Source organism: Rhinoderma darwinii, chromosome 2, assembly GCF_050947455.1.
Source record: "Rhinoderma darwinii isolate aRhiDar2 chromosome 2, aRhiDar2.hap1, whole genome shotgun sequence".
NCBI lineage: Eukaryota > Metazoa > Chordata > Amphibia > Anura > Rhinodermatidae > Rhinoderma > Rhinoderma darwinii.
Window position 1 is genome coordinate 337,612,990 of NC_134688.1, and position 25,897 is coordinate 337,638,886.

General features: G+C 43.4%; 1 protein-coding gene across 4 annotated transcripts in view; it reads right to left on the reverse strand.

The window, feature by feature from the left end:
* The window catches only part of LOC142743190 (complement decay-accelerating factor-like), a 178,961-nt gene that overhangs the window by 139,413 nt on the left and 13,651 nt on the right, over positions 1 to 25,897 (reverse strand). For all 4 annotated transcript variants that reach the window (XM_075853686.1, XM_075853683.1, XM_075853684.1 and 1 more), the window contains exons 2-3: positions 18,826 to 18,915; positions 1,539 to 1,727 (exon numbers count right to left, since the gene is read on the reverse strand). In XM_075853686.1, the coding sequence (XP_075709801.1) occupies positions 1,539 to 1,727; positions 18,826 to 18,904 (268 nt within the window). In that variant the 5' untranslated portion in view covers positions 18,905 to 18,915. The remainder of the gene's footprint in view (positions 1 to 1,538; positions 1,728 to 18,825; positions 18,916 to 25,897) is intronic.

Below are 25,897 nucleotides of genomic sequence, written 5' to 3' on the forward strand. Positions count from 1 at the left end.
CTGATTCTTAGTTTTTTTTTATCATCTAGGTGGAACCTAACTGCACGCTAAACTGGTAGGAGATGGAGTCATAAGGGTCAGTCCACACAGAGGTTTTTTTGATGGGGAAACCGCGTCTGAAAACGAGGCAAAAATGCCTCCCATTGATGCCGTATCTTCGGGCGTTTACATCTCTGACCTCCTATTGACAACAATGGGAGGCAGAAAAAGCCTATCTCGCTGCGTTTTTTGCCCACGGCGCTCAATGGCCATGGGTGAAAAACGCAGCGAAAAATCGGCGTGCAGGCAGAGCAAATCTGCCTCAAAATTCCACATGGAATTTTGAGGCAGATTTTCTGCCTGCAAAAAAACTGTGTAAACCCAGCCTAAGGCTGAGTTCACACACAGTTTTTTGCAGGAGTAAAATATACCCCAAAATTCCCTCGCGGGGAAAAAACGCCTCCGCCTCAATGGGAGGCATTTTCGGCCGTTTTTTGCAGGCCCAAAAAAATTTGTCTAAAACCTCAGTGTGAACTGGCCCTAAAACTCTGACAGCCTGTTGATAAACATTGGCAGTTTTATTGCCAGGCGCATAGACAAACATTTTGACCTGATCCAATTCTGGAGCAGCCAAAATACAATTGTCCATGCGAGAAACATGCAGAGTCCAGATTTATTCCAGCCACCTGCAATGATTGCCTTATTTATCGTCATTGTAAAAGGATAGCTTAACTGGAAACTGAAATAATGTAAAAAGTATTGTGTCATCTGAGTTATTCAGTGGAATTTGTGGAATAAAAAAAGTCTGCTCCAGCAGCACAACCAGTGAGGACAGTTGCTTCAAGCACATGGGGATGACAAGTTTTAATGCACATCCTGGATCCATTACAGTCTTGGTGCATCAAAATTAATCAAGAGAATAACTGGAGCACCAACCTTTAGAACCAAGTGGTGAGGAGGCATTCCCATCGATTCTAAAGAGTTTAAAAACGCAACAGGGTACTGCACCATCTGTTCTGGATCTATTGTGGGGTCAATGGAGTTGTAAGAATAAACTAATCCCGGCAACTCCTTAAGAATTTGCAAGTTCATTGCGTTTACCGCATCAGTGCTGAGAACCCAGCACTAAGGAGACATATCCCTTACCAGAATCTCCAGCAAGTCTACGTCTCCTCTCTCACTGTGCTCCTACTCCACCCCCACTCCACAGACTTATGGGAAGAGTGTGTTTTTTTTCTGCTCCCGCTCCCCATTTCTGCTCCACCTCCCCTCTCCATGGACTTCTATGGGCCGTGTCTGTACCTCTCTCTCCGCCTGGTCGCCTTTCCATAGCCTTCTACATGCAACATGTCTGATTCTTTCCAACTCTGCTCCCCCTCTCCCTTTCATAGATTTATATGGGCAGTGTCTTTCTCTGCTCCCCCTCGCCATAGACTTCTATGGCCAGTTTGTGAGTTTCCCCTTTCTGCTACCTAAAGCCATATTTCCACATATAATTGACATCAAGTATTCAACTAGCATCATAACAAAAAAATGTGGATAAGCAAAATGACACTTACTTGTACAGAACTCAAAGACTGGTGGTGACCATGTGTTGTCGTCTAGGCAGGTAAAGGTTCTGCTTATACCAGGAAGGTCATAATATCCAGTGCTACGATCACACACATAAACAACAGAATCACCTGGGACTCCGGGTGTCGCTTCAACTGCCAGTGTGTGTTCTATGACCGGAGGTGGCCCACAGTTACCTGAAAAGAAAAACATACCATTTTTTATCGCCTTAAAGACGCAGCGATTTTTCATCACAGCATTCCAAGAGCCATCATTTTTTCTATTTTTTTAATCAACATAGCTGCAAGAGGGCTTTTTTTTTTTCTTTTGCAGGACAAGTTGTATTTTTGAATTGATTCATTTTGGGGCACATACACTATGTACAAAAATAGTGACACACATCGTAATCATTTAATTCAGTTATTTTATTCCGTTCAATTGCCAGAGGTGTATGAAATCAAGCACCTTGCAAAGTGTGGGTCGTTCTAAAGAGCTCAGTGAATTAGATCGTAGTACTGTACACAATACCAAGTGTTGGATGGAGTGGTGTAAAGAGTGCCGTGGATAAAGTGGAGTGACAAATCTGGCAGTCTGATCGATGAGTCTAGGTTCGGCGAATGCCAGGATAACATTACCTGCCTGACTGCATTGTGCCAACTGTAAAGTTTGGTGGTGGAGGGATAATACTATGGGGTTGTTTTTCAGGGGTTGGCCTAGGCCCCTTAGTTCCATAGAAGGGAAATCTGAATGCTTCAGCATACCAAGACATTTTAGACAGTAAAAAAAAAAAAAGGTTATGGCTTTTGGAAGGTGGTGAGGAAAAAGCAAAATCAAAAATTCCAAAAAATGGCTTGGGTTAAAGAAGCACTCCAGTTAAAATATTTTGGAACCCCCCACCAGTTTCTAATCCAAGTGGCATAAATAAAACGGTGGTTAGAAAACTCATTGAGGCTCATTTTCGAGGTGCATGCGACCTATTGATTAACGTTAGCTGCTTTTAATTGGAAGGAGGGTATAAACAAAACACAGCTATTCTAAATATATTTTTTAGGTTGGAGCGAATCTGCAATACAATCCTATGCGATGAGTAAGGGTTAGTGTAACCTAAAACACAAAACTATATAGTTTGTCTGTCTGCAAGCATTTTTCTGTCTTTACATTTTTGGAACAAACAAGGAAATTTGTGTCACATGGAGTTGTGGATATTCCGCTCTTTTACTTGAATTGAAATACAGAGTTGCGCAAATAGTTTGTCAATAATGCTGCAGTATATGCCAGAAATATTTAGGCTGTAGTCACACGTCAGGGGTCGGCAAAAACGTTTTTCCCGGCCGTTTTACATCCGTTCCGTTTCCGTTTTTAACGGTCGATTTCGACCCTTCCTGCATCCTTTTTGTTCCCTGTCAGTTTTAAAAATCGGATGAATTTCATTTGTCAATTTTTTGCCACAGCCCCCCCTCGTACGTAGTGCCACACAGTGCCCCCCCCCCTGTATGCAGTGCCACACATTGCCCCCCCCCGTAGGCAGTGCCACACAGTGACCCCCCCCCCCGTAGGCAGTGCCACACAGTGCCCCGCCCCCCATAGGCAGTGCCCCACAGTGCCCCGCCCCCCGTAGGCAGTGCCACACAGTGCCTTGCCCCCCGTAGGCAGTGCCACACAGTGCCCGCCCCCCGTAGGCAGTGCCACACAGTGCCCGCCCCCGTAGGCAGTGCCACACAGTGCCCGCCCCCGTAGGCAGTGCCACACAGTGCCCGCCCCCGTAGGCAGTGCCACACAGTGCCCGCCCCCCCCCGTAGGCAGTGCCACACAGTGCCCCGCCCCCCGTAGGCAGTGCCACACAGTGCCCCGCCCCCCGTAGGCAGTGCCACACAGTGCCCCGCCCCTGTAGGCAGTGCCACACAGTGCCCCGCCCCTGTAGGCAGTGCCACACAGTGCCCCGCCCCTGTAGGCAGTGCCACACAGTGCCCCACCCCTGTAGGCAGTGCCACAGTGCCCCGCCCCTGTAGGCAGTGCCACACAGTGCCCCGCCCCTGTAGGCAGTGCCACACAGTGCCCCACCCCTGTAGGCAGTGCCACACAGTGCCCCACCCCTGTAGGCAGTGCCACAGTGCCCCGCCCCTGTAGGCAGTGCCACACAGTGCCCCGCCCCTGTAGGCAGTGCCACACAGTGCCCCGCCCCTGTAGGCAGTGCCACACAGTGCCCCGCCCCTGTAGGCAGTGCCACACAGTGCCCCGCCCCTGTAGGTAATGCTACACAGCCCCCTTGTACATATTCATCCCCCATTCCTTCCTGTAGGGGACGGCTCCAGGGGCGGGGGGGGGGGGAAGAGTCCTCACTTCATTGTGGAAATATGGACAGTGAAGTCAGGGACTTCTCCTGAAGCGGAAACACCAGCCACATAGCCGGGGATTCCACTTCAGAAGTCCCTGACGTCACTGTGTCCATAAATGAACAGTCAAGTCAGACGTCTCCTGGAGCGGAATCCCCGATCCCCGGCCACAGCGAACAAAAAAATACCACCCTCCTCACATGCACTTCGCACTGGAGAGAGCGAGCGACGGAAGACACGGCCATCACTTGGAGCACATTCAAGTGATGGCCGCGTGTTACCGGGTACCATAGGCTTCTATGGGAACCAGGCAGCCGGGAGAATGCCGAAAATAGGTTGTCCCATTTTCCCTGGCCGTCATAAAAAAAAGCGTCTTATACTTACAATGTAAAGTGTCATGAATCAATATTTACCAATAACTTCTATTTTTGCATATTTGTCACACTTGAATGTTCCAGATAGTCAAACTACTTGTAATATTAGACAAAGATAACCCAAGTAAACACAAAATGCTGTTTTTTTTTTTTTTTAATGGGGATTTCATTTATTGAAGTAAAAATGGTGTTCAGCCCTACCTGGCCCTATGTGGAAAAGTAATTGCTCCCTTAGCTACTAAAATCAACCAGTCAACCAAATTCAATTGACAATTGGGTTCAATTTCACTAGCCATACCCAGGCATGATTACTGCCAGACCTGTTAACTCCAAACATCATTAAATAGAACCCGTCTGGCAATGTGAAACAGGCTCAAAGGTCTAAAAAAGCAGAACATGACGCCACGTTCTAGAGAGATTCAAATAATGTGACACAAAGTCATTGAAATCTACCAGTCCGAAAAGGGTTACAAAGCCATGGATAAGGCTCTGGGACCACAGTAAGCCATTTTCCACAAATGGAGAAAACCAGAAACAGTGGTAAACCCAGATAGACATCTAAAGAACTGTAGTCCTCACTTGTCTCCGTTAAACCGTACCGTATAGAAGCAGCAGCAGCAGCATGGAGGACAAACAGTAGTGTAGCTTTGAATCCAGCACTAGAGTGAGATATAAGACTGGATTCACACAGGACAAAAATGGTGCAGATTTTCAGAAGGTTTCTGCAGCAAAATCCACACGTGTATTTTGCGGCACATTTCTTCTACATTAAAAAGGCTAAAATCCAGTAAACATTCAAAACAGAACGAAAAATCCAAAATTGAAAATCCACAGCATGTTCGGATTTCTGTCCAGAAGAGATTTACCAATACGTGAATGAAATTTGTTGGAATCTCATCTACATGGCTCAAATTGTAATCGGCAGAGGATTTTCCACACAGATAATTTGAAGCATTTCCATCTTATGTGAGATCAGCCGGAGATTCAGACAAACTAGCGTAAACTCAGACGTGAAAAACTGCAATTTTTCACATCTAAGTCTCATCCGTTTTCACAGATCCCTCATATAGACTGGAGTCTACTAAGGTTAAAAAAATCTGACAACACACGGATGTATAATACACTTATCTGAATAAGCCCCAACTCTTAAGGTGTTTTAAGACGTCCTGGTATAGGTGGTTAAAAAAAAAAACCCAATCCAAAAATCACTTGCATTCCTACAGCAATTTGATGTGTTTTACTATCGGGGTAAAAATAAATGCGTTTTTGTTTGCACCGCAGGTAAATTCATGGATGTTTTCTCTGTCGTTTATTTACGCAGCATGCGGATGAGAATTCTTAAAGTCTAATCCACTTTACTGGTAGTGTAATATTGCAAATTTTCCGTCTGCAAATTTGGGCAGCTGTAACTTGACCCCTCAGTGGGCTGGTCTCAAAAATAAAAAGTTAGGAGAGGATGGGGGAAGGAGCCTGATAAGTGGAGATAGAACCATTTTATTAAGATATATTACAAAGTTTCTTATATTCGCTTGTACTATTGATTTATGCAGTTTGTTAAAAAGTTATTGACCATTCAAAGGGGACCTCTCTGACATTATTCTGGCCTAACTAAAGGGCAGCATAATGTAGTTACAATTACTGATTTAGGCTATGTTCACACAGTTTTTTGCAGGCGGAATTTCTGCCTCAAAATTCCGTTTGGAAGTTTGAGGCAGATATTCCTCTCCCTGCACGGAGTTTTTCCATAAAACGCCGCGAAATATGCTTTCTCTGCCTCCCATTGAAGTCAATGGGAGGTCAAAGACGTAAACGCCCGAAGATAAGGCATGTCGTTTCTTTTTCCCACGAGGCGGATTTACCGCTCACGGGAAAAAGACGCCTCCTCCTCCCATTGAAATCAATGGGAGGCATTTTCAGGCCGTATGTGACTAGTTTCTTGGAGCAGTTTCCACGTTAAAAAAAAACTCGTAAAAAAAACTCAGTGTGAACATAGCCTTGAGCGGCCTGTCACTCATTTGCTTAAGTTAAGCAGTTTAAGAGAACTTACCTGCAAAGTCCAGGAAGTCCTGACAGATAGGAGTCTGGCGCATTCATGAGACGACGCTAGCTCCACCCACTCTCCGCTGATTGATAGATCTGTCAAATCAGCAGAGAGTGAATGGAGGTAGTGGAGAGTAGGTGGCACTAGCAGCAGTTTAGGATTACGCTGCCCCAGCTCTGCAGGTTTGTTTTCATAAACGGCTTAAAGAGACTGTCACCACATTATAAGTGCCCTATCTCCTACATAAGGAGATGGGCGCTATAATGTAGATGACAGCAGTGCTTTTTATTTAATAAAACAATTTTCACCACTTTATTAGCGATTTTAGATTTATGCTAATGAGTTGCTTAATGCCCAAGTGGGCGTATTTTTACTTTAGACCAAGTGGGCGTTGTACAGAGGAGTGTATGACGCTGACCAATCAGTGACATACACTCCTCTCCATTCATTTAGGCAGCGCATACGGATCATTTTAGGTCGCTATGTGCTGTCTTATACCAACACATTAACAATACTGAAGTATTTAGACAGTGAATATACATTCCACGGGATGTTTATTCACAATCTCTGCACTTCGTTACTCTGTCTGTGGTAGTTACAGCAGAGGAAGCGTAATCTCACGAGATTACGCGGTAAATGACAAGTTACAGCGAGATTACGCTTGCTCTGCTGTAACTACCACAAAAACAGTAACGAAGTGCACAGATTATGAATAGACATCCCGTGGAATGTCTATTCACTGTCTAAACACTTCAGTATCGTTAATGTGTTAGTATAAGACAGCACATAAGGATCTAGCAGGATCCCTATGCGCTGCCTAAATGAATGGAGAGGAGTGCATGACGCTGATTGGTCAGCATCATACACTCCTCTGTACAACACCCACTTGGTCTAAAGTAAAAACACGCCCACTTGGGCATTAAGCAACTCATTAGCATAAACCTAAAATCGCTAATAAAGTGGTGAAAACAGATCGTTTTAGTAAATAAAAAGCACTGCTGTCACCCACATTACAGCGCCGATCTCCTTGTGTAGGAGATAGGGTACTTATGTGGTGACAGAGCCTCTAACTTAAGAAAATGAGTGATACACTGCTGAAATCAGCATGTCTGTCACTACAATATGGTGCCATAAGTGAGGGCAGAATATGGTCAATGACAGGTTCCCTTTAAGATCAAATGCACAGAAATCCACAATAAGACACTTGGCAAAAGTGACATCATGGAGTTGCAAGGCGCAAACCACTGAGGACCAAAAAGAACATAGAAGACACATTTGGCATTTGACAAAAATCTAGATCCCCCCCCCAAGACTTTTGGGATTATAGTCTGTGGACCAAAGAGACAAAAGTGGAACTTTTTGGAATAAACGAGTCTCATTACATCTAGCATAAAGATAACACTGCATTTCACCATAAGAACATCACACCAACAGTCAAACATAGTGGTGGTAGTGCGACAGTCTGGGGCTGCTTTGCATCTGCAGACCTGAACGACTTGTAATAATTGATGGAACCATGAATTATGCTATCAGAATCTTTAAGAGGACTATCAGTCCATCAGTTCATGACCTAAAGCTCAAGCGCAGTTGAACGATGCAGCAGGACAATGATCTGAAGCACACAAGCAATTCCACCTCTGAATGGCTCAAAAGAACGAAAATTAAGGGTTTTGGAGTGGCCAAGTCAAAGTCCTGACTTGAATTCCATTGAGATGCTGTGACCTTAAGGCCAGGGCTACATAGACTTTTTGTAGTGCTACTGATTGATTTTAACTATTGAGTGACAGCTACAGTACAAGATTGCATACAACTCAATGTACAGGATTTGCATGAGCCAGTAATACCATGTTTTAACTCCTTAAACCATCATGATGTAACTGTACGTCATGATGGGTGAGGAAATGTATGGAGCACGCTCACGATCTGAGCACACTTCATACGCTGTGTGTGTCAGCTGTATACTACAGCTGACATCCTGCTCTAACAGCAGAGATCGGAGAAAACGTTGACCCTTGGCCGCTTACCAACTTCGATGCCGTGTCCACGGCTTCTAAACCGTTAGAAAAAGTGGTTAGGTTTCACCTGTGATCACGTGATCTCGGGGTGCAGGTGTGTTGTCATGGCAACCGGGGGCCTAATAAAGACCCTCAGTTCTGCCATGCTACTCCTATTAAGCCCTGCCAGAATAAAGTAATGTAAAATAAATAAAAAAATAAAACATAAGTGGTATCGCTGCATTCGGAAAAGTCTAAAACAAAATATATTATTTATCCCACATGGTGAACGCTAACAAATAGTTTTTGGTTTATTAACTCCTTAACGCCGAAGGACGGATATATCCGTCCTCAGCAGCTGCTAGTTCGCGCAGGAGGACGGATATATCCGTCCTGTGATGGCGCGGTTACTGAGACTGTACCCACGCGATCAGTGGCAGGAGCACGGCTGTTATACACAGCCTGGCTCCTGCTGCAACTGCCGGAATTGAAGCGCGCGCCGATTCTGGCAGTTTAACCCATTAAATGCCGCTGCCAATAGTGACAGCGGCATTTAATGTGTTTGACAGAGGGGGGAGCTCCCTCTGTCACCCGATCGGCGCCCCCGCAAACAAATCGCGGGTCGCCGTCGGGTTTCCATGACAGCCGGGGGTCTAACAAAGACCCCCAGGTCTGTCTTCAGCATCTGCCTGTTAGGCGATGCCGGAGGCATGACCTAACATGTTGCCTGTCAGTTTTACACTGACAGGCAATAATGCTTTGGTATACGAAGTATACCAAAGCATTATATATGCGATCGGCACATCGCATAGTGAAGTCCCCTGGTGGGACTAAAAAAAAAAATGTAAAACAGTTAAATAAAGTTTGTGGAAAAAAAATAAAAAATAATTACAGTCAAAGTCAAATAAAACTACTTTTTTGCCCCAAAAAGTGGTTTTATTTAGTAAAACGGTCAAAACAAATCACACACACACATATATGGTATCCCCGCGTTCGTAACAACTTGACCAATAAAATGAACATATTAATTAAACCGCCGGATGAACGGCGTCCAAAGAAAACGCAAAAAACAACGTCAAAATTCTCTCTTTTCTCCCATTCCCCCCATAAAAATAAAATAAAAGTTAATCTATAAGTCCTATGTACCCCAAAATAGTACTAATAAAAACTACACATTGTCCCGCAAAAATCAAGCCCACAGACGGAAAAATAAAAACGTTACGGCTCTTGGAATGCGGCGATGCAAAAACAAGTAATTTTTTTCTAAAAGGGTTTTTATTGTGCAAACGTAGGAAAACATATAAAACCCTTACATATTTGGTATCCCCGTTATCGTGCCGACCCATAGAATAAAGTTAACATGTTATTTACGCTGCATAGTAAACGGCGTAAATTTATAACGTGAAAATTAATGCTGGAATAGCTGCTTATTTTCAATTCTCTCCTAAAATAAAGTTAATAAAAGTTAATCAATATATTATAAGCATCTAAAAATGGTACAATTACAAAATACAACTCGTCCCGCAAAAAACAAGCCCTTATACGGCTATGTCGACGGAATAAAAAAAGAGTTACGACTCTTGGAATGCGACCGTGAAAAAACAAAAAATAATCCTTGGTCATTAACGTGCAAAATGGCCCGGTCATTAAGGGGTTAAAGCAGTAAAACAAAAAAAAACAAACAAAAAATACCGATACAAATTTTGTATCACCAATGGTTTTGACTCGCAGGATAAAGTTAAAATGTAATTTTTAGAACTTGATCGTAAAAACATAACCCAAAAACAGACAATGGAGGAATTGCTGTATTTTTTTATATTCCACCCCATAAAATAATATTTGAAAAAGTTTTTCTTAGTAAATAATATAATACATTAAATGTTGACATAGAAAAAAAAAAAAAATCAGCTCGTTCCGCGAAAAACAACCCCTCAAACGGCAAGGTCAATGGAAAAATAAAAAAAATGTATGGCTCTAAAAAGGGTTGTACAGGAATAGAAAAACAGGACTTCTTTGTTCCAAAAACAGTGCCACATCTGTCCTCAGCTTGTAAGTAGATTTGCAGTTCAGCCGATTTCAGATCATGGAAGCGAAGCTGCAATGTTTCTGGAAGAAAGCAACCATGTCCTCCTAATCCTGAAAACCCCTTTAAGGGATTAATAAAGGAATCAATGATCTTTATATATTGCCATAAATTCCTCTATGTTCTGGAAAGGATCGAGCATGATTTTCAATGTCTAGAGACTGTGGTTCTAGTGACAGTCATGAAACCCTTTCAACACCATCGGAATTGTTCAAGGTAGAAGTGAGAGCAGAGCTATTTCAGGTGTAGGTGTGAATGGTCCCTCCTATACCGCATTATATAGCGAAAAGGTCGCCTTCCAGAAGTGGACAATCTCAGCAGATATGCTTATGCGTGCCTATATCAGGGAGACAACGTCAACACGAATCTGACGTGTCAGGAAACATTTTCTTAAGGCCGGAATCACAAGATAGTGTTTGGTCCGTGACATACGATCCGTATGTCAGCCGCATTTCCCGGACCGAACACACTGCAGGGAGCCGGGCTCCTAGCATCATAGTTATCTAGGACGCTAGGAATCCCTGCCTCTCCGCGGAACCACTGTCCCGTACTAGAAAACATGATTACAGTACGGGACAATTTTCTCACAGCGAGGCAGGGACTCCTAGCTTCATAGATAACTATGATGCTAAGAGCCCGGCTCCCTGTAGTGAGTTCGGTCCGGGAAACGCGGCCGACATATGGACCGTATATCACGGACCGAACACGCTTGTGTGAATCCGTCCTAAGTGTTGTTGAACACCTATACCCGGGGGACAACCTTTTCTGCTATCCTTCCTGGCAACTCCCAGAAATGGTGGATAAAAAAAAAAAAAAAAAAAAATCTTCTTTTCACATCTAGTCACATCCCCAAACACACTCCAGTAGTAGGGGTAATGGTGGTCACCCAGCTTTCCCAGACCCCTGAACGATAAATCTCTCTAATTGTGCTGAGACTCAGAGATTCATTAGTCACATTCCCAAACAGTCTCAGCACAACTAGAGAGATTTACCGTTCAGGGGTCTTGGAAAGCTGGGTGACCACCATTACCCCTCCCACTGGAGTGTCAAAGGTTCATTAGTCACATCCCTAAACACTCCAGTAGAAGGGGTAATGGTGGTCACCCAGCTTTCCCAGACGCAGATATAACCAGGAAAGGGCTGGATGGACGGGCTGAGGGTGCACAGGGTTTTTGGTGACCCCCTCTGTCATGTGATCGGACCTAGGTTACCGATTCATCAGACGGGGTTCATGTGACTATAAATCTGTCCATAACAAGAGACAGTGCACTCAGGACAAGCCCTGCCCTCATGCCGTAGTTGTGTGGTTCTGTCTGCAGTGATGGCGGTGGGTGGCTCTGACACCCGCCTCCACCGTCGGGTCATCTCAGGACAGAAGGGGTGCCCAGATTGGAGAGACAGCGCCGCACCTGTCCTCAGGTTGTGTCTGGTATTGCAGTTCACCTCCATTGCAGTGAATAGGAGAGAGCTGTAATACCACACACGACCTGAGGACAGGTGCGGCGCCATGTTTTCCTGGACGACCCCATTAAGACTTTTCCCGTGTGTGTGGCAGAGCGGAGTGTGCACGGGCGCCGCTGATACTTCATAGCCGGCTATCAGCTGTTTTGAAGAATCAGCGGCGAACACCCCCCCCCCCCACACACACACACAAATCCCCCAAACACGCAAAATCAAGTGTAATCAAGCGGTTTTTTATGTGTTTTTTTGCACGTAAAACATGTAAAATACACGGCGTGTGAACCGGTCATTCACTTCCACTTTCATCATTCTAAGGCTGGGTTCACACGACCTATTTTCAGGCGTAAACAAGGCGTTTTACGCCTCGATTTACGCCTGAAAAGACGGCTCCAATACGTCGGCAAACATCTGCCCATTCATTTGAATGGGTTTGCCGATGTACTGTGCTGACGACCTGTAATTTTACGCGTCGCTGTCAAAAGACGGCGCGTAAAATAACAGCCTCAGCAAAGAAGTGCAGGACACTTCTTGGGACGTAATTTGAGCAGTTTTTTATTGAATTCAATGAAGAACAGCTCCAAATTACGGCCGTAATTGAAACCTCGCAAAACGCGAGTACGAGCAATTACGTCTGAAATGACGGAGCTGTTTTCTCCTGAAAACAGCTCCATCATTTCAGACGTAAATGCAGTTAGCGTGTGCACATACCCCAAGGGTATGTTCACACACAATGTTTTCAGCTGAAAAATCGGAAGCAGAACTCCTACAAGCATCTGCCCATTGGTTTCAATGGGAAATACGGCGTTCTGTTCCGACAGGGCGTTTTTTACGTGGTAGTTTTCCAAAAACGGCACGTAAAAAGATGCCCGACCAAAACGAAGTGCACATCACTTCTTGGGACGTTTTTGGAGCAGTTTTTCATGGACTTTCTAGAAAAACAGCTCCAAAAACGGCCGTTAAAAAGCGCGAGTTTGATTAAAAAATGGCTGAAAATCAGGAGCTCTTTTCCCTTTGTTTAGTAAGCGTGTGAACATACACTTAGCCTTTTGGTGTGTCCTATAACTTCTTCCAGCTGCAGAATCACACCCAATATGGCTGCCGGACACTGCTTAGCAATTTGAAGACACCTTTTCCTGGCTTGTGAGAGGCGGGGGTGAGGTTCCCTCCCACATTTACAGCAGCTGTGAGTCAGGTTGCTTTGCCTTATTCACCTTGCTGTAATTCTGGAAAGTGCTCCCCCTGGTGGCCAACATTGGAAAACATGTCAAATTATTATTTAATTTTGAATACTTTCCACAATACGGAAAAAATATACAGCAAAAAACGTAAAAAATATAATAGAAATAAGTAACGACACTTAAAAAAAAAAAAAAAGTTTAATTTGCGACACATTCCCTTTAAATAGAACCTTTCACCTACCCATACATGTGCAGCTGAGTGCAACATGTAATAGGGAGGACTTCACAAACACGGTCTCACTTTATACTTTTTTCCTATCTTCCGCTGTTATGTACATATCAGTAGCCGTTATATTTGGCACCCGATATGTAAATAAGCCCCTGAACTGTCAATAGGGAGTTTCTATCTAACTAAATGGGTGTGATCTCTTCACTCTGACACTGTCCAATCAGCTACGGACAGTGTCAGGGCGGCTTGCGCTGTGTTCCCTCCCACTAGCTCCAAATATAACGGCACCGATATGTAAATAACAGAGGAAGATAGAAAAAAAAGTGAGACAGGGTTTGTGAAGCCCTGCCTATTACACGCTGCACATGTATGGGCAGGTGACAGGTGACAGGTTCTCTTTAACCCCTTCCCTCTTTAGCCACTTTTGACCTTCCTGACCGAGCCTCATTTTTCAAATCTGACGTGTCACTTTATGTGGTAATAACTCCGGAATCCTTTCACCTATCCAAGCGATTCGGAGATTGTTTTCTCGTGACACATTGGACTTTAAGTTACTGGCAAAATTTGCTCGATATGTTCAGTATTTAATTGTGAAAAACACCAAAATTTAGCGAAAAATTGCAAAAATTAGCATTTTTCTCAATTTAAATGTATCTGCTTGTAAGACAGGCAGTTATAACACACAAAATTGTTCCTAATTAACATCCCCCATATGTCTACTTTAGATTGGCATTGTTTTTTGAACATCCTTTTATTTTTCTATGATGTCACAAGGCTTAGAACTTTAGCAGCAATTTCTCACATTTTCAAGAAAATTTCAAAAGGCCATTTTTACAGGGGCCAGTTCAGTTGTGAAGTTGCTTTGAGGGCCTTATATATTAGAAACCCCCAAAAAGTCACCCCATTTTTAAAAACTTCACCCCTCAAAGTATTCAAAACAGCATTTAGAAAATGTCTTAACCCTTTAGACATGTCACAGGAATTAAAGCAAAGTAGAGGTGAAATGTACAAATTTCATATTTTTTTGCAGAAATAAATTTTTAGTACAATTTTTTTTATAACACAGAAGGTTTTACCAGAGAAATGCAACTCAATATTTGTTGCCCAGTTTCTGGAAATATCCCACATGTGGCCGTAGCGTGCTACTGGACTGAAGCATCGGCCTCAGAAGCAAAGGAACACCTAGTGGATTTTGGGGCCTTATTTTTGTTAGAATAAATTTTAGGCACCATGTCAGGTTTGAAGGGCTCTTGCGATGCCAAAACAGTCAAAATCCCCCAAAAGTGACCCCATCTGGGAAACTACACACCTCAAGGAAATTATCTAGGGGTACAGTGAGCATTTTGACCGCACAGGTTTTTTACAGAAATTATTGGAAGTAGGACATGAGAATTAAAATCGACATTTTTTCAAAGAAAATGTAGGTTTAGCTTATTTTTACTCATTTCCACAAGGGCTGAAGGAGAAAAAGCACCACAAAATTTGTAAAGCAATTTCTCCCGAGTAAAACAATGCCCCACATGTGGTAATAAACGGCTGTTGAGACACGGCTTGGCTTAGAAGGGAAAGAGCGCTATTTGGCTTTTGGAGATCACATTGAGCAGGAATGGTTTGCGGCGGCCATGTCACATTTGCAAAGCCCCTGAGGGGAAAAAACAATGAAAACGCCGAAAAAGTGACACCATTTAGGAAACTACACCTCTTGAGGAATTCGTCTAGGGGCGTAGTTAGCATTTTGACCCCACAGATGTTTCATAGAATTTATTAGAATTGGGCAGTGAAAATAAAAACAATCCTTTTTCTTCAATAAGACGTAGCTTTAGCGCAAATTTTTTCATTTTCGCAACAAATAAAGGAAAAAAAGAACCCAACATTTCTAAAGCAATTTCTCCCGAGTACGGCAATACCCCATATGTGGTCATAAACTGCTGTTTGGGCACACGGCAGGGCTCAGAAGGGAAGGACCGCCATTTGGAGTGCAGATGTTGCTGGATTGGTTTCTGGGCGCCTGTGGGCCCAAACCAGTGGAAACCCCCCAGAAGTGACCCAATTTTGGAAACTACACCCCTCAATGCATTTACCTAGGGGTGTAGTGAGCATGTTAACCCTGCAGGTGTTTTGTAGAAATTAGTGTGAACTCGATGTTGCAGAGTAAAAATGAGATTTTTTCCACAGATATGTGGACAATATGTGGTGCCCGGCTTGTGCCACCATAACAAGACAGCTCTCTAATTATTATGCTGGGTTTCCTGGTTTTATAAACACCCTACATGTGGCCCTAATCTCTTGCCTGGACAGTCGACCAGGCTCAGGAGTTAAAGCGTACCATGTAAAATTGAGGCCTAATTTGGCGATTTACAAAGTATTGGTTCACAACTGCAGGGGCTCAGATGTGAAATAATAAAAATAAACCCCTGGGAAGTGACCCCATTATGGAAACTGCACCCCTCAAGGCATTTATTAAGGGGTGTAGTGAGCATTTTCACCCCACAGGTCTTTTCCATAAATGAATGCGCTGTGGATGGTGCAAATTAAAAATTTATATATTTTTCCCTAGATATGCCATTCAGTGGCAAATATGTTGTGCCCAGCTTATGCCACTGGAGACACACACCCCAAAAATTGCTAAAAGGGTTCTCCCGGGTATGACTGTGCCATATATGTGGAAGGAAACTGCTGTTTGGGGACGCTGTAGTGTTCAGATGGGAGGAAACGCCATTTGGCTTTTGGAGCGTGGATTTTGCTTGGTAGTAGTTTTGTTTGGAGTCTTACTGGTGTTTCCGTTTATAATGTAGGGCATATGTAAGCCGGGCGAAGTATATAAGGGGCATAGTCAGGTGGTATAATAATGGGGTAAAAAAAAAAACAATAAAAATGATCCAAAGATGTGTGTTACGCTGTGACACAATCATTTCTGCACAGGCCGGTGTCGCACTGATATATGGCGTCCTTTATTATCCCCCTTTTGATCCACACTCCGCTCCTTTGTAGTTTGGGGAATTTTGCTAGGAAGTGTTGTCCTGGTATAATACGGGCACCGTCGTTTCCAGCGGATATGTTTGGGCCCTCCCTTTCCTAGTTCCCTAATTTTAGGTCCTTGATAAATCGCCTCTTCAAACAGAAGAAATGTTCCCCTCAGGCACAACTGCATATTTTTTTATTTCCTGACTTATTGGAGCCATAACTAATTTTATTTTTCATAGACGTAGCGATATGAGGGCTGGTTTGTTGCGGGACGAGCTGTAGTTATTATTGGTACCATTTTGGGGTACATGCAACTTTTTGATCACTTTTTATCCTATTTTTTGGGATGCCAGGTAAACAAAAAAACGCAATTCTGGCACAGCTTTTTTGGTTTTTTTATACAGCGTTCACCACGCGTTATAAACTACATGTTAACTTTATTCTGCGGGTCAGTACGATCCCGGCGATACCTAATTTATAGCACTTTTTTATGTTTTACAACTTTTTGCACAATAAAATTACTTTTGTAAAAAGAATGTATTTTTTCTGTCGCCAAGTTGTGAGAACCATAACTTTATTTTTTTGTCGACGGAGGTGTATGAGGGCTTGTTTTTTGCGGGACGAGCTATAGTTTTTATAGGTACCATTTTTGGATACGTGCGACTTTTTGATCACTTTTTATTCTAACATTTGTAGGGCAAAGTGACTAAAAACAAACTCTGGTAACGTTTTTTTTTACGCTGTTCACCGCGTGCAATAAATATAATATTTTGATACCTCAGGTCGTTACGGTCGCGGCGATACCAAATACATATGGTTTATTATTATTTTTCAATAATAAAGGACTTGATAAGAGTAAAAGGGGGATTGTGTTTTATTTGATTACTTGAAACTTTTATTGTTTTCAAACTTTTATTTGCATTTTTTTTACACTTTTTCTCAAGTCCCACTAGGGGACTTGAAGGTCCATCGGTCAGATTTTTTTTTTCTAATACATTGCACTACCTATGTAGTGCAATGTATTAGATCTGTCAGTCATTCACTGACAGCAAGCCGATTAGGCTTCGCCTCCCGGCGGGGCCTAAATCGGCTTCCGTAATGGCAGAGCAGGAGACCATTGTGTCTCCTGTTGCCATAACAGCAGTCGCCAGTCCTGATTGCCTGTCAGGGCTGGCGATCTGCTAGTAACCGCTACGATGAAGCAATCGCTTTCGATTGCTGCATCGAAGGGGTTAATGGCAGGGATCGGAGCTAGCTCCAGTTCCTGCCGTTTCAGGTGGATGTCAGCTGTACAGTACAGCTGACTTCCACCGCTGATGACGCCGGATCAGCTCCTGACCCGGCGCCATCTTGCCGGCAGCTATGGAAGCCGATCAGGCTCCGCCGCCGGGCGGATCTTGACCGGCTTCGGTGCTAGGCAGACCGGGAGGCCAGTATTAGGCCTCCGGTTGCCATTGCAGCCACCGGAACCCCGGCAATTTCATTACTGGGGTTCCGATGAGCTGCAAACACCTTAAGTGCAGCGATCGCGTTTGAGCGCTGCACTTAAGGGGTTAATGGCGGGGATCAAAGCTAATTTCGGTCCCCGCCGTTACAGCCGGATGTCAGCTGTAAGATACAGCTGAGATCCGGTGATGATGGCACCGGCTCAGCTTCTGAGCCGGTCCCAAACATTCGGCGTATATGTACGGCAAGATGCGGGAAGTCAATGCTTTCCATGACGTACATTTACGGCAAATGTCGGGAAGGGGTTAAGACAACATGCACACGATGCAGATTATGTGTGGATTTGCCGGAGTCATATCCGCAGCATAAAACAGTACCAGCAAAGTAAATGAGATTTCAAGTAATCTCATCTACACATTGCAGAATTTTTCTGCATGTATATTGAACAGCGGTGCATATTTTAACATCTGCAGTATGGTCAATTTATCTTGCGTTTACTACTCAATACTGTATGGAAATAATTTTTAAAAATAACGCAGCAAAATCTGCAGCAGATAATCCACACCTGTTTCTGCATCAAAATGTAAAATAAGCACCTAAAATTGCATTAAAAAATAAATATTAAGTGCAGATTTTACCTACGGCATTAGCGGAGTTCACCTGATTTTCTGTATGAAGTTACGCAATGTGTGCCTGTTGCCTTAATGCCGTTATTGACGCAGCTTAGGTGCAGTTTTTTGAGCCAAAGCCAGGAGTGGATCCAAAAGAAATAAAAATGTAAGAATGACAGACATACTTGTCCTCTCTTTTGCATCCACTCCCTTGCTTGGCTAAAAAAAACAAAACGGCATGTTTGAATCCAGCCCCAGGGTTAATATAACGTAAGGCTTCCTATAAACAGGCAGAAGAACCCTTGACATTTCTCGGACTAGAAAATCATTGGCACCTACTACATGCCAAAACTCAGAGTGCAATGGATGAAAAGACTTGAGATACTACAACATGTTGGAAAATGTCTGCATACATACGGAGTGGTTCTGCTATTCCCCCATACTTGCCTGACAGCAGGATCTTGGTATCAGGTTCGAGAAGTGCGGCCTGCCGCGGTGGTAGCTCAATAGACGTGATGAAAAATATTCACAGCAAAAACAAAATCAAGCCGGTGTAAAAAACAAAAAAAAACAACACTTACCCCATATACAAATAATTTGTGAGGAGAAAATCAGAAAAACTGCCCAGGTTCTTCCGACTGTATACGCCATAGGTGACATTATAATGAAGTCTGTAAAAGAAAAAAAATACAAGCTAAAAATGCATTTACTTTTTGCATCATGTTGTGCATGCCAATCAACAAAAAAACCTCAGCTTTAACCCCTTAGTGCCCAGCCTATTTTAGACCTTAGTGACCAAGCTATTTTTTAAGTTATTCCATAATCTCATTCAAAGAGCTAGAACTTTTTAATTTTTCTATCGATGTAGCTGTATAAGGACTTGTTTTTCTATGGGGCAAGTTGTATTTTTTTAATAGAACCATTTTGGGGTACATATAATTTATTAATTAACTTTTATTAGATTTCCGCCGTAACGATTGTGACAATACCAAATTTATATAGTTTTTTTGTGTTTGATTACTTTTAGGCTGGGTTCACACGACCTATTTTCAGACGTAAACGAGGCGTATTATGCCTCGTTTTACTTCTGAAAATAGGGCTACAATACGTCGGCAAACATCTGCCCATTCATTTGAATGGGTTTGCTGACGTACTGTGCAGACGACCTGTCATTTACGCGTCGTCGTTTGACAGCTGTCAAATGACGACGCGTAAATTGACTGCCTCGGCAAAGAAGTGCAGGACACTTCTTTGCAACGTAATTTGAGCCGTTCATTGAAGAGCAGCTCAAGATTTACGAGCGTCAAAGACGCCTCGCATAATGCGAGGAGCTTTTACGTCTGAAACGAGGCAGCGGTTTTCTCCTGAAAACAGTCTGTCTTTTCAGACGTAAAAGTCACTTCTCGTGTGCACATACCCTCACACAGTAAAAAAACTTTTCAAAATTAGTTTTCTGTCTCCATATTTTAAGAGCCGTAACTTTATTCTTCTGCTGACATAGCTGTACGAGGGCCTTTTTTTATTTATTTTTTCTGTGGGACTTGTGTTATTGGTACCATTCTGAAGTACATAAGACTTTACCACATTTTTTTGATTTTTTTTTTAACCACGCAGGTTAAATAATGTGGTATTTTTATAGTGGAGGTCATTAGACGCTGCGATACCAAACACATGTAACTTTACTTTTGTTTATTCATAATAAAGCCTTTTGTAAGGGGAAAAAGTGTGTTTGTAATGATTTTTTTTTTTGGGGGGGGGGGGATTTTTAATACTCATATATATATTATATATATATATATATATATATATATTATTTTTTTATTTATTTTTTATTTTTTTGGTCCCACTAGGGGACTTTACTATGCGATCTTTTGGTCGCTTTTATAATACACTACAATATTTCTGTATTGCAGTGTATTATTGCCTGTCAGTGTAAAACAGACAGGCATCTGTACAAAACACGTAACAATATACAAAATAAAAAGACATTCAGAAAGGCATTAGTACTGTATAGAAATGCCAACTCGGAGCAGATGCATTGTATGACAGTGACAGGGTATGCAAAATTACCATCTCCGAAAGCCTGACAATCAAAACGAACCGTTCACTCAGTCTTCCTTGTGCGCCAACCCCCCCCCCCCCCCCCAACACACACACACCTCCGTCACTCTCAAGTGACCATTAAACCGCAGTTTGAGTCTTTAACCACCTGGACCAAATTTTCAAGAATTTATCAGGACATTTTCTGCTAAGGTATAGCTTTTTATACATAGGTATATATTTATTCACCAGTTGCTGCCAGTGTAGTAAACTCTGACTGACTGTATTCTTCCAAGCCATAATTATAATCTTCCAAGCACAAAAAAAGAACAAAATGAAAGAATATCTTATCATAGTGGTTATGAGTAACTTCATTCATAATGCCCAAGAGGCACATCTGAGGGATAAGAAGCCGCTGTAACTCATAATGGGTATGAAGAAATTCCACTACCTCTGACCAAAAGGGGGCAACTCTGGGACACATCCACACACAATGTAGAAAGGTACCGACCTCCGACTGAAATCGAAAACAACTATCCGAAGCCGACCAAAGCGCATGTTTAACCCCTTAATGACTGCCGATAAACCTTTTCACGGCGGTCATTAGTGGGCTTTATTCTGATGGAATAGCCTTTTCACGCTGTGCTGTAAGTCCCACAGAAACATTACTGAAGTGTCGGGAGTGTGACTAGACATCGCTTCCTGGCTGGAGGCAATGTCTATTCACTCAAGACACTACGGTAAAGTTACTGTGGGAGTTTGAAGAGAAGTGTATGACGCTGATTGGTCAGCGTCATACACTTCTCTTCACAACGCCCAGTTGTCAATTAAGAAACGAATTCGCATAAATCTAAAATGGCTCATAACTTGGTCAAAAATGATTGTTTTCCAAAACATAAACCACTTATCTACATTACAGCGCGAATCAGATTATGTAGGAGATAGGGCACTTATAATCTGGTGACAGAGCCTCTAAGGCCAAAACAGGCTGTGTCCTTAAGGGGTTAAGAGGGCCCCATTTCCTCACCATTCCAAGAACTTGTCTGTGTTTAAATTTGGGAAACTTCGTTATGAACATGCACGGGTGCGCACCAGGTGGAGGGGCCCTTGTGGGGACGCAGTGTAAACGTTTCACACCAAAACATAGGAGAGAAATCAGTTTATCCAAAAGTTATCTTGAGCCAGCCCTCCAGAAAGGCAAAAGGGTCAGGTCTTTCCACAACCTCTGGTAGACCAACAAAAAGGACATCACATCTCTGTAAACGGTTCTCCATATCATCTAGTTTAGCCTGCCATGCAGACTGCGGAGACTCCAAATTCCCGACTTTAGACAGTATGGGGCCTAATGTGTCCTCCAGATCGGAAATACGATGCTCTGACTCAGTAGCTCTCTCCTGAAGGGTATGGACATCAGCCCTGAGGAGACCAAAGTTAGTCTGGAGGGCGTGAATTTTTTACGTGAGCACAGTATGGGATTCGGTAACAGCCCACTAAACATCTAACATTGACGGTTCTACAGACAGCTCGAAGGTGGAGAGGCCGAGGTTTCAGGAATTACGGGGTTCAGCCGCACCACAAGAGGACTTCTTTAGTTTGTCAGTAATCTTGGATAGTTTAGAGTAAGTCATTTTAGGTCTACAAAAACAAACAGCGGAATACAGAAGCAGGAGAATGGACTCGGGTCAGTGCACACAAAAGTATATTCAGCAGTATGGAGGGGGGGGGGGGGGGGGGGGGGAGGACAAAAAGGTTCTGCACATATCATGGCAGATTCAAAGGCCCAGGGTACCCTGAACGGCAGATTTGACAAAAGGATGTGTGTTTAAGGTCCAATTAATCTAGAGTAAAGTGGGCAGAAATCAATGCCGAGATTTCTAGGGCCTCCAGGACCTAGCAGGTACAACTATAGCCATGGGATACACCCTGCCAGTGACAGACCCTTCGCTAAAATACATAGGGGCAAGGAGGACCGTGTAGACCTGCAGAAGGCAACGGGACAGATTTGCAGTCCAAAGCCTGATGAGAGGAGGGAAGGACAGAAACCACCTCAATTTTTCTTCCTATATAGAGCAGCTGGGCCAGGTTCACGAGGCCTAAACCTTATTATTAACCACTACACCAGACAGGATATCAAAGACACAGGTTGAGGGTCACGTAGGTTATCAGTTTTAATTTCTCCTTTAATAAGATTAAAGAGGCTCTGTCACCAGATTTTGCAGCCCCTATCTGCTATTGCAGCAGATAGGCGCTGCAATGTAGATTACAGTAACATTTTTATTTTTAAAAAACGAGCATTTTTGGCCAAGTTATGACCATTTTCGTATTTATGCAAATGAGGCTTGCAAAAGTACAACTGGGCGTGTTGAAAAGTAAAAGTACAACTGGGCGTGTATTATGTGCGTACATCGGGGCGTGTTTACTACTTTTACTAGCTGGGAGTTCTGATGAGAAGTATCATCCACTTCTCTTCAGAACGCCCAGCTTCTGGCAGTGCAGATCTGTGACGTCACTCACAGGTCCTGCATCGTGTCGGCACCAGAGGCTACAGATGATTCTGCAGCAGCATCGGCGTTTGCAGGTAAGTCGATGTAGCTACTTACCTGCAAATGCTGATGCTGCTGCAGAATCAACTGTAGCCTCTGGTGCCGACACGATGCAGGACCTGTGAGTGACGTCACAGATCTGCACTGCCAGAAGCTGGGCGTTGTGAAGAGAAGTGGATGATACTTCTCATCAGAACTCCCAGCTAGTAAAAGTAGTAAACACGCCCCGATGTGCGCACATAATACACGCCCAGTTGTACTTTTACTTTTCAACACGCCCAGTTGTACTTTTGCAAGCCTCATTTGCATAAATACGAAAATGGTCATAACTTGGCCAAAAATGCTCGTTTTTTTAAAATAAAAACGTTACTGTAATCTACATTGCAGCGCCTATCTGCTGCAATAGCAGATAGGGGCTGCAAAATCTGGTGACAGAGCCTCTTTAAATATTAATATATAATATTTTTTTTTTTTACTTGTTTTATTGAAAATGTTCTGCAGACTGCACTTTTGTTTCCATTAAAAAAAAAACGGAAACCTAGCAAACGAAAAGCAACTGAAACAAAAGAATTACCATTCAAATCAATGGTAATTCTGACAGAACTTGCTTTCTGTTTAATTTATCCATCCTCTCTTCCTTTGACAGAAGAGAGGTAAGCTTATAGTAACGGTAGCGTGAACTTAGTCTAAATTTTCTAGGGGCGTTACCCAGCACTTGACACATGTTCTCTTCTCTGTCTCTATGGATTTCTCATGCATGGGCACAGCCTTCTCGCTGCTCTCCCCCCTCACTTCTGTGGCTGTTTTGCATAACCACACCCACAGTGTGTCTATTTCCCATTATCCACCCTGTCCCTCTGATCACAATCTTCCCCCTGCACTGTAGCTCTCTGCTGACACAGGAACATGTTGCACTGTACATGCCCAGCTATTTGTGGTGGGTAGAGAGATCGCTGGGCATGCACTTTAGTCCTGGGGAGGAGAAAGTGGCTGCTGAATAACTGAAGTGGGAACTGTTCTCATGTGCACGGCGCACACACACCGGTGAGTAGGACCTTGTACACACGCAGATGTCACACTAAATGCTCGTACATGAGTCTACAAAGGAGGAGCTGCTATGTTTGCGGTCAGGGAGCTGAAATGACGGATCAGAGAGAACTGAATACAGCAGCTGGCCATGTACTGAAATACACTGCAGATACAGAAGACAAAACGGTAAACAATTTTTAATTAAGACCAATAAGAAATTTATTTTATTTTTCAAAAAAACAGAAAATGCATTTAAAAAATAAAATAATGCAAAGGTGCACATAGCCTTTAAGGTTACAGATAGTGTATAAAAAAAAAAAAAAAAAAAAAAAGAAGGAGCTGTCACATTGGACTCACCATTCATAAGAAATGGATGGCCTATCCTCAGGATAGGCCATCAATGTCTGATTTGGTGAGGTTCCGACTCCCGAAACCCCTGCTGATTCAAGAGAATGGGAGAAGGCTGTAATACTGTGAACTACCGCTACATGGCGATTCACAGTAGGAGTAAGGAATGAAGGAGCAGCGGCGTACGAGCAACACAGATCCTTTAAAGCAGCTGATCGGTAGGGGCGTCGGGAGTCGGACCCCCACCAAATAAGACATTGATCGCCTGTCCTGAGGATAGGCCATCAATTTCTTATGAATGGTGAGTTCTGTGTGACCGGGTTACCAGCGGTCACATTGAAAGTAGGTCACTGACCCTAATAGTTTCTACTGCGGCGCAGAGGAGAAGACAGAAGACTGCTGTAGGGGAGTAGGAGTATTTTTCATACTAACTTTATTTTTTGTTTTGCATGTTCCGCTGGACCGTTTGGACTAAATCGTAGAGTCATTTGACTACTTCGATCTACTTTTTTTTATTTTTTTTATTATTATTATTTTAAATAAAATGGTTAACAAGGGTTGTGGGGGCGTTTTATTTCAATAAATATTTTCTAATATCTCTTTTTTAATACTTCATTAACGCTTAGTAATGGATGTCGTCAAACAGACAACTGCCATTGCTAAAGCAGGGCTTAGTGTTGGCCAGTAAAAAGGCTAGTACTTACCTTCCATTATTACCCCGGTACCCACCACCACCAGGGTTATCAAAAAGAGCCGGGTACGATCCAGTACCCAACCAACCGTAGTGATGGTTGGGCACCAAGGCGGCGGCAGGCCAGTATTATTAGGCTGAGAAGGATCACTGCGAAGGATTACCAGGGTGGGAAGGATAACTGTTTTTGGCCCTTCCCAGCCTAACAACAGCCTGTGGCCACTCGAGTGCCCGACCATCACTACAGATGGTTGGGTACTGGATCGTACCCGGCTCATCCTGATAGCCCAGGTGGTGTTGGCTATCAGGGGAATAATGGGGTGGTTTAGTGCTAGCATTTTTACTGACTAACACTAAACCTCGCCTTAGTAATGGACGCTGTCAAACAGACAACCGCCATTACGAAGGCACTAAAAGTATGAAAAAAAAAAAAAGATACATAACTCAGTTCACACATTTTTTGGCGCTCATTTGAAACCACGTCTGAATCCGCACCATAAAACCCCTAAAAAAAAACACGCCTCATTGATTTCAATGGGAGGTAGAGGCTTATGTACAACTGGGCGTGTATTATGTGCGTACATCTGGCCGTTTTTACTTGTTTTACTAGCTGGGCATTGTGAATAGAAGTGTTTGATGCTGACGAATCCGCATCATCCACTTCTCTTCGTTACCACCCAGCTTCTGGCAGTGCACAGACACACAGCGTGTCCTCGCGAGCTCACGCTGTGACGTCACTCACTTCCTCCCACAGGAACTTCATCGCATCGGATGAGCGAGGACACGCTGTGTGTCTGAACTGCCAGAAGCTGGGGGGTAACGAAGAGAAGTGGATGATGCCTAAGGCCCTGTTCACACCGTTTTTTGCAGGAAGAAAATTTAGCCTCAAAATTTAGCTTGAATTTTCAGGCAGATTTTGATCTGCCTCCTCGCTGTTTGCCACGTTTTTCGCCCGCGGGCATTGAGAGCAACGGGCAAAAACGCTGCGAAAAACGCTTTCTC